Here is a 13,873-nt window from a genome sequence, read left to right as displayed (position 1 = left end):
TTGATCATATTATTATTAATATTATTATTTTTAGTATGTTTAATAATTTTAATATCTAGTTTTATTTCTGCATTTTTCAGACGAAATGAGTAACAAAGAAACCCCACTAAGTACCATGCAGCATACTAGGGTTAGTATCAATTTAAATGAAAAAAATAAAAATATGTAATAGAATTTTCTCTAATTTAATCAAGAAAACCAATAAACACAATAAGTCATTGGCATGAAGTTGGTTCGTGTTTTTACAAATTTTAGAATTGTTTATTCTCAAAGTATTATAATGTAAAGATAGTTATTTCAGAGGTGTACGCATTTTTAGTACTGCGGTCTACTGTGGGCGGTAAAGTAAACACAAGATGAATGTCACAGCCTTACATGGGAACCATCTTTCACATAAAAAATCAATGGAATATTCTGGTCATATGAAACTATGATGTGAGTTATCAAAATTTTAAAAATTAAATGCTTTTATCCTCCTCGGATATTAGAGTAACACTGATGCATCTATTCTTGTTTAAAAACACAGCCCAGAGAGAGAACTGATTTCAATATATACGCAGTAAAAAGGCTGTAAGGCAAGCCAAAAGAAAGTTTGAACGAAGCATAGCTGATAATGGTAACACGAGACCCTTTAATTCGTACATTAAAAGTAGAACTAAGCCAAAAGTAGGAGTTGGACCTCTAAAAGTCAATAATGTAACTATCAGCGATAACAAAGGAGTAGCTGCAGAATTAAACACAGCTTTTTGTAAGGTTTTTACTGTGGAGAATGAAAATAACATCCCAGTTTTTGAACCCCTTCCAGTTAATAGTAAAATATCCAGTGTATCATTCAGTAGAGGTCAAGTTAGGGATAAAATTATAAAACTCAAACCCGGAACAGCCCAAGGTCCTGATGGTATCCCTGCTAGGGTTTTAAAAGACAACTGTGACTCGCTCTGTGTTCCTTTATCTATTATTTTCAATAAATCCATAGACGCAAGATCCAAGAGTAAGCCGGAAAATTATCGACCTGTCTCCCTAACCTCGATTTGCTGCAAACTCATGGAGTCAATAATCAGGGATCAAGTTGTCACCCACCTTGAGTGAGATCAACTATTTAATCAAGGCCTCCCAGCATGGGTTCATGAAGAACAAATCATGCACAACCAATTTATTGGAATTCCTGAAAGCAATTACCAAAATCATAGATGAAGGGGACCCAAACATCTACTTTTTTCTCTACAGAGGTTTGGTCCATCACCATCACTGAATTTTAAATCAGTTGGTGAGGGTTAGGAAACCTCACATATCTTTCATCCCTGGTCTGACTGTTATCATCCCTGGATGAAAAACTTTGTTGAGATGAACTCCTGTTGGTATTCTGGATTGATTGTGCTGATCTATTGAGCTGAACTAAGTTTGTTCCAGATAGAACTGGTTACGTATAAAGCTTGAGCTCCTGGGTACATATGTGGATTTTTCTCCATTGTATATGTTTCTCCTATCTTGAACAAACACCTTCCCGGTTCTGAACCTCATCTTTATCCATTACGCCATTCCTTCTCTCATCTTCTTTCCTTAGCCTTTCCTCACCCTTCCTCTGTCTCTGGGTAATGTTTAGTACTATGCTGATGTGGCTGTAGTTGGAGTTGGTCAGGTTTCTGGCTGAGTCCATGATGGCCTCCTTCTCAGCCATGTTCTTCAAGGATAATATGACGGGCCCAGACTTGCCATTTTCCGGTCTTTTCCCTGCTCTGTAGATGAACTTGATTCTAAATAAATTGAAATTCTAAACATTGTGCTCCTAGCAAATCGGTCGAGGAGTTCCTTAGTTATGATCGGACAAACAAACAAACAAACAGACAGACAGACAAACAGAGATTACAACTTTATAAATAGAGATACAATAAATTATTTAGGACTTATTTAGTCGGACATCTATTAACAGAGCATGCCCGAATTACAGAGGTACGTTTTAAAGCTCAGTTTGATCCATAATGGGGAAGATATCTTCGTTTTTATAGCTTGAAAAGTGTTGAATCTTCACTATTTCTCATAATTGTTTCTGATGTAGAAATACGCATAAGTCTTTTTTAAAAGAGAATCCAAAATTGAATATAAACAATTGTTTTTCACTCTTGAGTTCGGAAAACGCTTGCAGAGTCATTAAATAAATGTTTAATATTTAACCAAGTAAGTTGGTTGTTCCCAACGAACAATATTCAAGTTTAAGTCGAATTAATTTAAGAATTTTTACTTCCAGTAGTTATCAACTTTAACTCGTAAACAGTCGTACCAGAACTCGACTTAAAGATGAGATTTTATACTCCTTTTGGACGAGTTTTTATACAACCTATGGACGAGATTTTTTAAATCGGCAAAAAGTCGACTTTTTTCCAAGTTTTTGTCTTGTTCAAAACTTGGATGAAAAAAGTGACTTTTTTAAGACTTTTTGTTCCTTGTTTTGGGGACTAAGACTTTTATCCGACTTTAAGTCGACTTTTTCTAAACAAGTTTTTCATCCCAGTTCTGTTTGCTGGGTTGCATAGTTTGGCGTAAAATTAAAACTGGTTAAACTTGTGATCACAATTTTAACCTATTTCATATGTGTCTAGATTGGAGTGGAGTTTCGAGTTCATACGCTAGAGAAATGGAGTTGAAATACTGATGACTCCTTCATAATGAATTATTCCACTGCATAGTACATATTTTATTTTTGTTTAAGTTTTTCATTATCCTTATTTTTATTCTTGATCTTGATCTTGATCTTGATCTTGATCTTGATCTTGATCTTGATCTTGATCTTGATCTTGATCTNGAGTCAATAATCAGGGATCAAGTTGTCACCCACCTTGAGTGAGATCAACTATTTAATCAAGGCCTCCCAGCATGGGTTCATGAAGAACAAATCATGCACAACCAATTTATTGGAATTCCTGAAAGCAATTACCAAAATCATAGATGAAGGGGACCCAAACATCTACTTTTTTCTCTACAGAGGTTTGGTCCATCACCATCACTGAATTTTAAATCAGTTGGTGAGGGTTAGGAAACCTCACATATCTTTCATCCCTGGTCTGACTGTTATCATCCCTGGATGAAAAACTTTGTTGAGATGAACTCCTGTTGGTATTCTGGATTGATTGTGCTGATCTATTGAGCTGAACTAAGTTTGTTCCAGATAGAACTGGTTACGTATAAAGCTTGAGCTCCTGGGTACATATGTGGATTTTTCTCCATTGTATATGTTTCTCCTATCTTGAACAAACACCTTCCCGGTTCTGAACCTCATCTTTATCCATTACGCCATTCCTTCTCTCATCTTCTTTCCTTAGCCTTTCCTCACCCTTCCTCTGTCTCTGGGTAATGTTTAGTACTATGCTGATGTGGCTGTAGTTGGAGTTGGTCAGGTTTCTGGCTGAGTCCATGATGGCCTCCTTCTCAGCCATGTTCTTCAAGGATAATATGACGGGCCCAGACTTGCCATTTTCCGGTCTTTTCCCTGCTCTGTAGATGAACTTGATTCTAAATAAATTGAAATTCTAAACATTGTGCTCCTTATGCTGACAACCTCAGGCCAAAGATTCCGATGATTCGGGTATCTGGTGTATTACCAGATACTTTTTCCCGAGCTATGCTCTCACGGAGTCAAATACAACATCATTATTGCTTTCAACACTACAGAAGTCATCTATCTTTTTTTTAGTACGGCTCAGTCTCCTCTCCTGGTTGCTGATATCCTCCTTGTTCTCCTCATTATCCTTCCTCATGTCTTTGACTATCAGGTGATAGGCAATATCCGGTGACATGGAAACGCCTCAACACAGAAATGACTCAACACGGAAACGGATCAAAAATTATTTTTGAAGAATTTCCGTTTTTTCAGAAATTCGAGGAAATCCCTCAAAAGTTCAGAATTGTTGAGGGATTTCCGAATATTTCATATCAATATGAGGAATATCAACAATATGAGGAAACGGACCTAAAATTTGAGGAAACAGCTCAACAAAATGAGATTTTTAAAAATTTTGAAAAATAGCGGAAATGGATCAAAAATATGAGGAAACGGACCTAAAATTTGAGGAAACCGATCAACAAATTGAGATTTTTAAAGTTTTTGAAAAAAGCGGAAACGGATCAAAAATATGAGGAAACGGATCTAAAATTTTCGGAAACCGATCAAAAATATGAGGAAACAGATCAATTTTAAAGTTTTTGAAAAAAGCGGAAACGGATCAAAAAAATGAGGAAACGGACCAAAAATATTGGGAATCCCCTCAAAAATATTGGGAAATCCCTCGAAAATATTTGAATAAATCTGGGAAATCGATCAAAAAAAAAGAGGAAACTCTTCAAAATTTGAATTTAGAAGGATTTCCGAAAAAATTTGAAGAAATCGCGGAAACACCTCAAAAAACCTACTTTTGAGGGGTTTCCGCTTATTTTTGATCCGTGACCGTTTCCGTGTTAAGGCATTTCCGTGTTGAGGCGTTTCCATGTCACCTCAATATCCTCCCTTACTTTCTTTGAAACTGCTATGCTAGTCTTGCAGGTCCAACTATTTCCTGGCATTTCCATGAACTTGAGATGCTCACTGGAGACATCAACACATCACACAGTAGCAGCCTCTAATTTTGCCAGTTTTTTGTTACATTTTTCCACAAGTGGAGCATGGACCGCAGCTAATTTATGCTTGAATCACTTCTTAAAGAGGTTTCAGATAAGAATGGCCGTCCAGGGTGCGAGCGTGCACTGGTCATAATTATCAATTTATGTTAACAGAAACATCAGCACTCCCCTTTGATTTTTAACGAACACTCCCTTTAATGTTTTTTTATATATGGTTTGAGTTTTTAACAACTATTGTTTAGGATCGGAAGAGGATAATGGACCGTCGGAAGATCCAAAAGAAGATGCATCCCAATGTGAGTTTGAATATTGCTTTATTGCAAAAGTGGCGATAGATTTTACAAAAACTGATATTGCCAACCTTATCCCTCAAGATCCTGAAGTTCAAATATTCATGCTAGGAGAAGAACAAAAAAGGTTCGAATAAAAACCTTGATCCTGAGCAGGTTTGGTGTAATATTATCGACATCATTCATCAGCAGAAAATATCTGGTGATAAGAACGACTGCGTGAAGGAACAGAGTTCTATTGGACCTGTTATAAGGCTGTGCTCTTGTAGAACTAGACCCTACACCACCTCATCAAGAGATCATTTCTGTCAATCATTCGACAGAGGGATAGTGGTTCCTCAGGTCCAGAGGTTTAAAGGGGATATCTACAAAACCTGGATTATTCCTCCATCTTCCTATAGCAGTTAAACAAGAATTATAAAAGATTAACTGCTACTGTTTAAGAAAGAAGATACAAAGATTTTTTAATTCTTACATTTTTGCCACTTAAAGTTGTAGACCTTAGATATTTAAACTTTGAATTCTGTTAGCTCAAATAATGTAAGTATGAAATATCAAAGGTTTATACAACCAGGCTGCAAAGATGTAGGGATTAGAAAATATGAGTTTGTGGTTAAAACTCAATTCCCAAGAGTTACTTCAGACAATTTTTAAATAGGCGAGCAATACCAAAAATCAACTTCAGATGAAAGTTCTTGTAATTTTCTAATCATTTTTTTTCAGAAGTATGGCCAAAAACAATATTCCGAAAGATCCCAGTGATCATCAGTTGTCTGCAATGCATACTGGCCTCGAGTCTATGGTTAGTATATTAGCATTTAGATCAAAGACGTATTCAGAAATTTGTTCGGGGTGGCTTAATTTGTTTTCTTTCCAGAGGGGGGGGGGGCTCAGCATCCGTTTGTGCCCAAAAAACTCTAACATATTTATCACTGGGCTAGGGAGGGGCTGAGCCCCCATAGCCCCCTGGATACGCCTCTGATTTATTTCTTTAATAATTTAGTGAATATTATTCATTTTTCAGCGACGATGGGCATGTGTCTAGTTTTGGGTCATTGATCCAGGACCAGTACCATTATGCAGGTTAAATTAATGTTTATAACACTAGACATAAAATGTCAAGTCAAAGCATACAAATTTGTTGGCTGAAATGCCGCCGTCAAAATTACCTTTTCACAATAAATTAAGTATATGCCTTCTTAGCTTTTGAAAAGATAAAGGAACTGATGTCTCACCACGAACTCTTATTTTAAAGGAATTGAGTCTTTGCCATAAATTATAATCTCTATATCTTCGCAACTCAATCTCGTAGACCTTAGATATTTTAAATTAATAATTCTGTTAGATATAATGATAGAAATTTGAAATATCAAGGTTGTACAGATATTATGATTAGAAAATTTGAGTTTGTGGCCAGGCCAAGACTCAATTCCTTTATCCTTTGGGACGCTCAGAAAGTCTTACAATCTTACTTACAGTGAAAGTTTTGACCCTTAAACGTTATATACTACTGGGACTCAAATTTGAGACTTACTAGGGTAAAAACACTCCCCTGTTTTATGACGCCCTTCTTTTTAAGAAGAATATTATTATACGATAAAAAAAAATATTTTAGGCCCCGGTAATTTAGACTATCAAGCCACGGACAGTTTACAACAAGACGACCCACACTACCTGGAAAATCCTGAAAATCCAACCTTTTTTACATTACAGCCCATAGTTAATGTTCAACAGTTCGATCAGAGCTTTATTATTACAACTGATGTTACACAACCCATTGGCAATGTTCAACAACTCAATCAGAACTTTATTGATACAACTGATGTTACACAATCCATTGGCAATGTTCAACAATTCAATCAGAACTTTATCAATACAACTGATGTTACACAACCCATTGGCAATGTTCAACAATTCAATCAGAACTTTATTGATACAACTGATGTTACACAACCCATTGGCAATGTTCAACAATTCAATCAGAACTTTATCAATACAACTGATGTTGCACAACCCATTGGCAATGTTCAACAATTCAATCAGTGCTTTATCAATGAAGTTGGAATTGATCAGGGTCAAGCTGTTCAAGGATTATCTACAGTATACTCAGTCTGGGGTAACAACTCACCTAATGCATCAGCCAAACCATTTACCTGCCAACCGAAAGAAAAAACTGAAAATGCAAAACGCCTTGAGAAATGTAGGCTTAAAAAGTAAGTTTAGCTAATTTCATTGTTTTTACATTTATTTGTTGACAAGTTCTTACAGTTCAATATATTTTCTAGGAAAACGGAGGATATGAATGTAGTTTCCACTGTGTTCAGGTATTTTTAACAAACAAAATTTTAGAATATTCTTAAAATAGTGTGTAATGTGCAATATTTTCTATGTTACTATTACTTTATTGCGAATTCATTAATTTTTTTTATGAATGATTGATTCTGAATATTGGGACGCCTTCTTGGCATATTACACTAGTCAGCACTAGAGTGTATTATAAGTACACTATATTGTATTCTAATTTTGTGTTAAATCAAGTTGTAACCGTGTATTTTATAGTCTAAATATATTTGGGGAATAAAATCCTGTTTTTTTTATGTTTTGTGTTTAAGCAATGATATTTTCTAGAGAGTAAAATCAGCGGTATCGGTTGAAAGAGCGGTTGAGCCATATCTTAGACTAAGATTTAAATTTTTTTTTTCCTTGCGCATTAAATGTTGGAGTAATAAGTTAACTTTTAAGCTACTGCTTGCTAAAACAATTTGTTCCATAACAGCATCAAGTACACATAAGATTGCTTAAAGATCGTCTTCCTATTCCACATTTTTATGGGTTTCACTAGTTTTTCCGAAGAACCGTTCAGAACCTGATATGAATTGCTGTGAAATGAATTTTTAAAAGTTTTGTGTAAAATTGAAAATTAATTGGTTTTAGAGTTATGTAATTTTTTGTAAACTTTATCGGCTGTTTTGGATTTCTTGAAAAACCGCTGATTCTTAAGTAGTTGTTTGATATTATTTTTTTGTGTTTCTTTGAACCGCCTTATAAATCCGTGAACACTAAAGATAAAGAATCAATATGTATATTTATAAAGTTGTAATCTCTATTTGTTTGTCCGATCATAACTCAAGAACCCTTCGACCGATTTGCCTCATATTTTGATTTAGGAACTCGGAAGAACCACGGGAATGTTCTTATCTTGGTTTTTAGATTCTAAGTTGAGTGGGTCGACTTTTAGCGAAAATGTTGTTTCCCGGTAAAATCGACCGAGTGCGGCTAAAGGTAACTATGAGTACTCTGGGCAACGCTGGGTTCCTAAAATAATGTATAAATAAAGTTGCAATCTCTGTTTGTCTGTCCGATCATATCTCAGGAACCCATTGACTGATTTGCCTAAAATGTTAACTGAGGAACTTGTTAGAACCATGGGAATTTTCTTAGCTTGGTTTAACATGTCTAGGTTGAGTTCAGATTGGAATATTTAAAGAAAAGTTTAGCTTCCAGGCATAGCTAGGTTTCCAATCTTGCACATTATATAGCCACAGATGCAGAGTCCTTAAGATAGATTACAATCATAGAGAAATAAAAGGAAAAGTTCATGCTTTTATAAACATAAACAAACAATTGAACTGGAATGTTCTGCAGAGCCCAAAACTTAAGACAGGGTATCGTTATTAAAACCAGTTCTAAAACCCGGGTTTTATGAACGGGGTTAGGGAGTTTTGTGAAAATAAATATTTTTGTTATGAAATATTATATAATTCAGTTTGTTTATGTTTTCCATTTTTTCGAATCTCTTAAAACAAAATCTACACAAGTGTTAAGACCCCAAAAAGGAAACTCAGGAGTCTCGTTCAATGATACTCTTTTAAATTTCAGGCTCAGTACTCAATCCTATTTACAATCCATATTAAGTGTCTATTCAACTATCTATCTAATATTCAATTATCTACATTTAACCACCCACCAAGAAATATGATTACCATACATCAAGGAGTATGAAATAGAAGGGAGATACAACTGATGCGGCCCGCTTTCCCTATGATACCAGGGGGCGTCTCAAAGATCAGCTCGCTAACGTACAGCTAACATATCAGAGACTCAGATACAGCTAACATATCAGAGACTCAAAGATCAGCTCGCTAATGTACAGCTAACATATCAGAGACTCAGATACAGCTAACATATCAGAGACTCAAAGAGCAGCTCGGTAATGTACAGTTAACATATCAGAGACTCAAGAACAGCTAACATATCAGAGACTCAAAGAACAGCACGGTATTGTACAGCTAACATATCAGAGACTCAAGTACAGCTAACATATCAGAGACTCAAAGAGCAGCTCGGTAATGGACAGCTAACATATCATAGACTCAAGTACAGCTAAAATATCAGAGACTCAAAGAGCAGCTCGGTAATGTACAGCTAACATATCATAGACTTAAGTACAGCTAACACATCAGATACTCAAGGAGCAGCTCAATAATATACAGCTAACTTAACAGGGACTCTAGGAGCAGCTGGATTCAAGAGACCCTAGAAGCAGCTACAGTAGCATCCAGGGTCACAGTGTATGAGATACCGAACTGGAGGAGCTAAACAAGCGATCTAGTTGAGGGAGCTGCTTAATTACATCAGAGTTATTAATATCTGAACACAATGTAATAAGATAGAATTGAACTTAAACAAATATATTTGTATCAATAAAATATAAACTAATAAATGAATCCTATTTATTCATACTCTGAGAGATAGACATAGAACTATTGAACTATATGAACTATAAGAATAACTAGAAAGGGACAGTTTATGAAATTAGTACTGGGATCGAAAGTGAAGCCTTTGCATTAACCCTTTTCAGAGGAGGGGCAAATGGTGGACCTTGACGCCCCAAGGATTTATATTCGGAATTTAAATTATATTAATTACAACTTTTTTCATTACAGTGCGACTGGCTTTCTCATGCCAGACCAGCGCGCCATTTCCCTTCCCTTTACTCTTATTCTCTGGATTATACATAATTTGCAGACGGGTACTCCATTGTATAAGAAATATTCAGAATAGGTTATTGTATACGCGGTAATTGTACAGCAGACAAATATTTCTTATTCAAATGAAGTACCGTCTGCATTCACTTACAAATTTGAGGTCAGGAACAGTCGACAGTTAAGAAGTAGAAATAAATGAAAAAGGAAAGAAATGATTAAACTAAATTTTTCCATATTACCTGTAAACAATTTTTAAAAATAATTAATTGTAAAAAAAACTTCCTAACGTATAATTTAAGTGAAAATGGTAAATATGTTGTTTTATTTTGTCCATAAAAAGAAGTTTGTTCCTTATAAAATGAGGACTCAAAAAAAATGGAATCGAACATAATTCATTTTAGAGACGAGTTAATGTGCTTGTTTCATGCAAAGATGTCACTGCCTGATTTACAACCGTGCACTTAAAACCTTTATCTGATCAATGATGTGAACGATATCTTCGTTTTTCTAAATTCTGGTTATTTCTTTATGTTTTCCTGCAGAAGAAATGCGCAAGTCACTTTTGTATATAGAGAAACTATAATTGTAAATAATCAGTTTTCAAATAATAAACATTGATATCTAATTTATTTTTGATCAAACAAAACTCTGAAGGGTACCATTGGGCAATGGGCATTGCAATTTTTGCGGAGGGTCATTTGAAATTACGCTTAAAGGATCCCTTTAAGAACGTTTTTCATTAATAAGATAAGTGTGATCCTTAGTTTCCACTTAATTGTGCAATGTTCATATTTCAAATAGGTAAAGAGACCAAAGAGAATAGAATATCTATTAGAGTGGAATTTACTAGAAAAAAGTGTAAAACGGCCATTTTGTTCCAAGGCATGGATTAACTACGGTGGTCGGCGTTTATATCAATACAATGATGACGACTTCTTACTTTACTAAGCTTTAATTTTTACAAGCTTTTATTTTATGTATAAATATATATACTTTGCTGTCTGTCTGTCCGTTTGTATCATCAACGTCAGAACGGCTGAGACTATTGGGCCCAAATTTTGTGTGGGACCTCACATGATCCTAGGTCAGGTTTACGGATGCTCAAAATTACAAAAATTGTGTTTAAAATTTTTGAATTTTTGGTTAAAATTTAAAAATGCGTGAAAGATTATTATTAAACCCGCAAACTTTTACTGTTTTTGTTTTATATTGTACAAAGAGAAGAAGCTCAGTGCTCACTGATAAAGTCACAATTAAAAGTTAAAATAGAAAGCCTTGTAATGTATTTGAAAGGAAGTTTATTTGTTTTTGAAATATTATTGGGTTTATGACATTTTTAATTTATAAATCATCAATGCACATTTTCGTGGTTTTTCGAGTTCCCCAATCAAAATTATGTAAATCGGTCCAGGGGTTCCTAAGTCATGATATTAAAATTCTCCCAACCCCAAGAACAAAAACTGGGAACATTAATAAAAAACGGAATGAATTGAGAAAAAGGGTAGATTAAACACTCCTGTATGCCGAGTCCATTAGCGCCTGATCCAATCAGGGTTCAATCATGTGTTTGGTGCCAGGTCTGAACCAATAGAAATTGCATGGCGGTAATATCTATCTTTCTATCTAGCTTATTAGAGATTAGAGAGATTAGAGATAAATCCTCATATCGGCGCTTTATTAGTAAATGGAAATATTTACTTCTACTGAAACTGTAGTGTAAAAAGTTTTTGATTTGTAAAATAGCTTAGGTGAAANCGTTCTACCGGCTATGTAAGGTAGTTGAACATACAGTGTTGTGGAAACCTTCTTTCGGATTCTTTTGGGAAATATAAAACTTTTTAAAGATTTGTAAATCCTGACTTTGAGCGCAAATTCGACGTTCAAAACTCCTACTTTGGGGGTGGATACGTTTTCAGAATTAGTTTTTTTTAATTATTAACTAACGACGACATAAAATGTTAAAAAGTTCTACAATAAACTACAGACTTCATGTATAGGAACATGTTGAGAAAATAAAAATTAATCTTATTATCGAAAATAAGTAATCTTGTTTAATTATTAGTTTCTATTATCGCATTATTCTGGTTTCTCGTTATTCACAAAGATGTTCGCAGATTTTCTAGAATTATTATTGAAAAGACGACATTTGAAGAATTTGAAGAAATCTGCGAATACATTCAAAGAAAATTAGAAATTCAATATAATAATGAAAACGAAATAATCGATTTTAGCATTGAGTTATTGACAAATTTCTTTTGAGAAATATGTTCCTAACTATCCAATTAGATTACTTTATAATTTTTTACTTTATTTTTCGTTGTCGTTATTTAATAATTAAAAAAAACTAATTCTGAAAGCGTAGGAGTTTTGAACGTCGAATTTGGGCTCAAACTCAGGATTTATAGATCTTTAAAAAATTTTATATGTCTTAAATGAATCCGAAAGAAGTTTTCCACAACACTGCATACACAGTTCAACTACCTTACATAGCCGGTCACTCCCTTTTTAAATGCAATTGCGTCCAACCCCTATGAGTGGGGATACAAAAGTCATAACGGAAATAATCTTTATTACATGCTCAAATAATGCAGACCACATTTTGGAAATGGCAGGACTAGGGCTATTTTGTGATTATCGTTTCACGAATCAAGTTTGTGAAATTAGATTGTAAAGTCGTCTGATTAATTGTAAAAATAATTCCGGGTCTTTCTGATTAGGACTGTATCTATTTTATTCCTGTGCGACGTTGCGCTATTTATCTATCTAATTCGAACTATCTATCTTATAAGATATATACAATATATTGAACTGCAGCTAATCAATTATCAATCGATTTATGTATTTATAAAACTAGATTTCTGATTTACCATCAATATATCTGTCTACCTATCTGACTATCTATCTATTCATCTATCTAACTTTTTGTTTATCTATCTACCTAGCTCGCTATCTATCTATCTATCAAACCTACTTATCTATCTATCTATCTATAATAAATGACTGCATGTATTTGCCTTCTACTGTAAAGTAAGGCCATAGTTTGATCAATTTCCTCGGTAGAGCAGGGGTGTAGGAATACACTACAGGGGCTGATGGGGATCTTTTAAATAAATTATATTTAATCATCTCAACTTAATAATCCCCCCTCTCCCTTCTTCCTGCCCTTAATTACACAGCTGTTCTTGAAAGAGAGAAATGGTGTTTTGTTATTATTTAAACTATATTCAGAAATGTGTTAATTTTTACATTTTTAACTGTAATTCTTCCAAACGACAATTTAATGTGTTAATTACCCTTAACTAACGTCATAATGCAAGGATAGTTAATTGCGGTCGCGTATACTCTGCGTACATATTGAAACCAGTTCTCTCTGGGCGGAATTTGTAAACAAGAATAGATGCATCAGTGTTTGTCTGGTATCCGAGAAGGTTAAAAGCATTTAAATTCTCATAATAGTTTCCTATGACTAGAATAATTCATAGATTATTTTTGTTAAAATTGATTCCATTTCAGGACATAGGCTGTAACATCGTCTTGTGTTTACTTTTCCGCTCAAAGACAGTACACTGCACTACAAAAATGTGTACACCTCTTAAATAACTTTCCTTGCATTAATATCTTGCCCTTAACTAAGCTTTGGGTGCAGTACATTGCAGTACACTCACCTAGGATAATGTAGCGTTTAGTGGACAGTGTTTTACGTTTCTTATAGTTTATTTTATATGATTGTGACAAATACATTCCATCTATAGCCCCTCTTATTAAACCATTGTGCCCTTTTATATACAGAGCGTCCCATATCATATTAGATTATCTCATATCATATTAGATTATCTCCAAGCTTAAACGCCAAAATACAACAATAATACTCGAAAAACTAGTATTTTTCGCAAGAAAACTCTTATATTAGCCTTATTCAAATGTTCAAAATAATTCATTCTTCTTAAATTTTCTGATTAGTCCCGAAAATCGAAATTTAGACCG

The 13,873-nt window shown here is 34.4% G+C and overlaps 1 protein-coding gene and 1 long non-coding RNA gene across 2 annotated transcripts; both read left to right on the top strand.

The window, feature by feature from the left end:
* The first annotated feature begins 11 nt into the window (after window positions 1-11).
* LOC111717512 (uncharacterized) lies at window positions 12-5,000 on the top strand. The gene is made up of 3 exons (XR_002768799.1): window positions 12-130; window positions 3,689-3,767; window positions 4,854-5,000. It is a non-coding gene; the product is annotated as an uncharacterized LOC111717512 (long non-coding RNA).
* Window positions 5,001-5,502: 502 nt separating this feature from the next.
* LOC111717511 (uncharacterized) lies at window positions 5,503-7,242 on the top strand. Its single transcript, XM_023493008.1, has 5 exons — window positions 5,503-5,506; window positions 5,625-5,703; window positions 5,926-5,984; window positions 6,517-7,114; window positions 7,187-7,242. The coding sequence occupies exons 1-5, from the start codon at window positions 5,503-5,505 to the stop codon at window positions 7,233-7,235; spliced, it is 789 nt and encodes a 262-aa protein (XP_023348776.1). The 3' UTR covers window positions 7,236-7,242.
* Window positions 7,243-13,873: the final 6,631 nt, after the last annotated feature.

This window comes from Eurytemora carolleeae, unplaced genomic scaffold, assembly GCF_000591075.1.
Source record: "Eurytemora carolleeae unplaced genomic scaffold, Eaff_2.0 scaffold2494, whole genome shotgun sequence".
NCBI classification, from domain to species: domain Eukaryota; kingdom Metazoa; phylum Arthropoda; class Copepoda; order Calanoida; family Temoridae; genus Eurytemora; species Eurytemora carolleeae.
Note: the sequence above shows the minus strand (reverse complement) of the source record. Positions and strands in the feature narration are given on the sequence as shown.

Coding starts and splice junctions, on each gene's coding strand:
- LOC111717511 (XM_023493008.1), top strand. Junction 5,704..5,925: donor ATACTGGCCTCGAGTCTATG/GTTAGTATATTA, acceptor TTCATTTTTCAG/CGACGATGGGCATGTGTCTA. Junction 7,115..7,186: donor GAGAAATGTAGGCTTAAAAA/GTAAGTTTAGCT, acceptor TATATTTTCTAG/GAAAACGGAGGATATGAATG.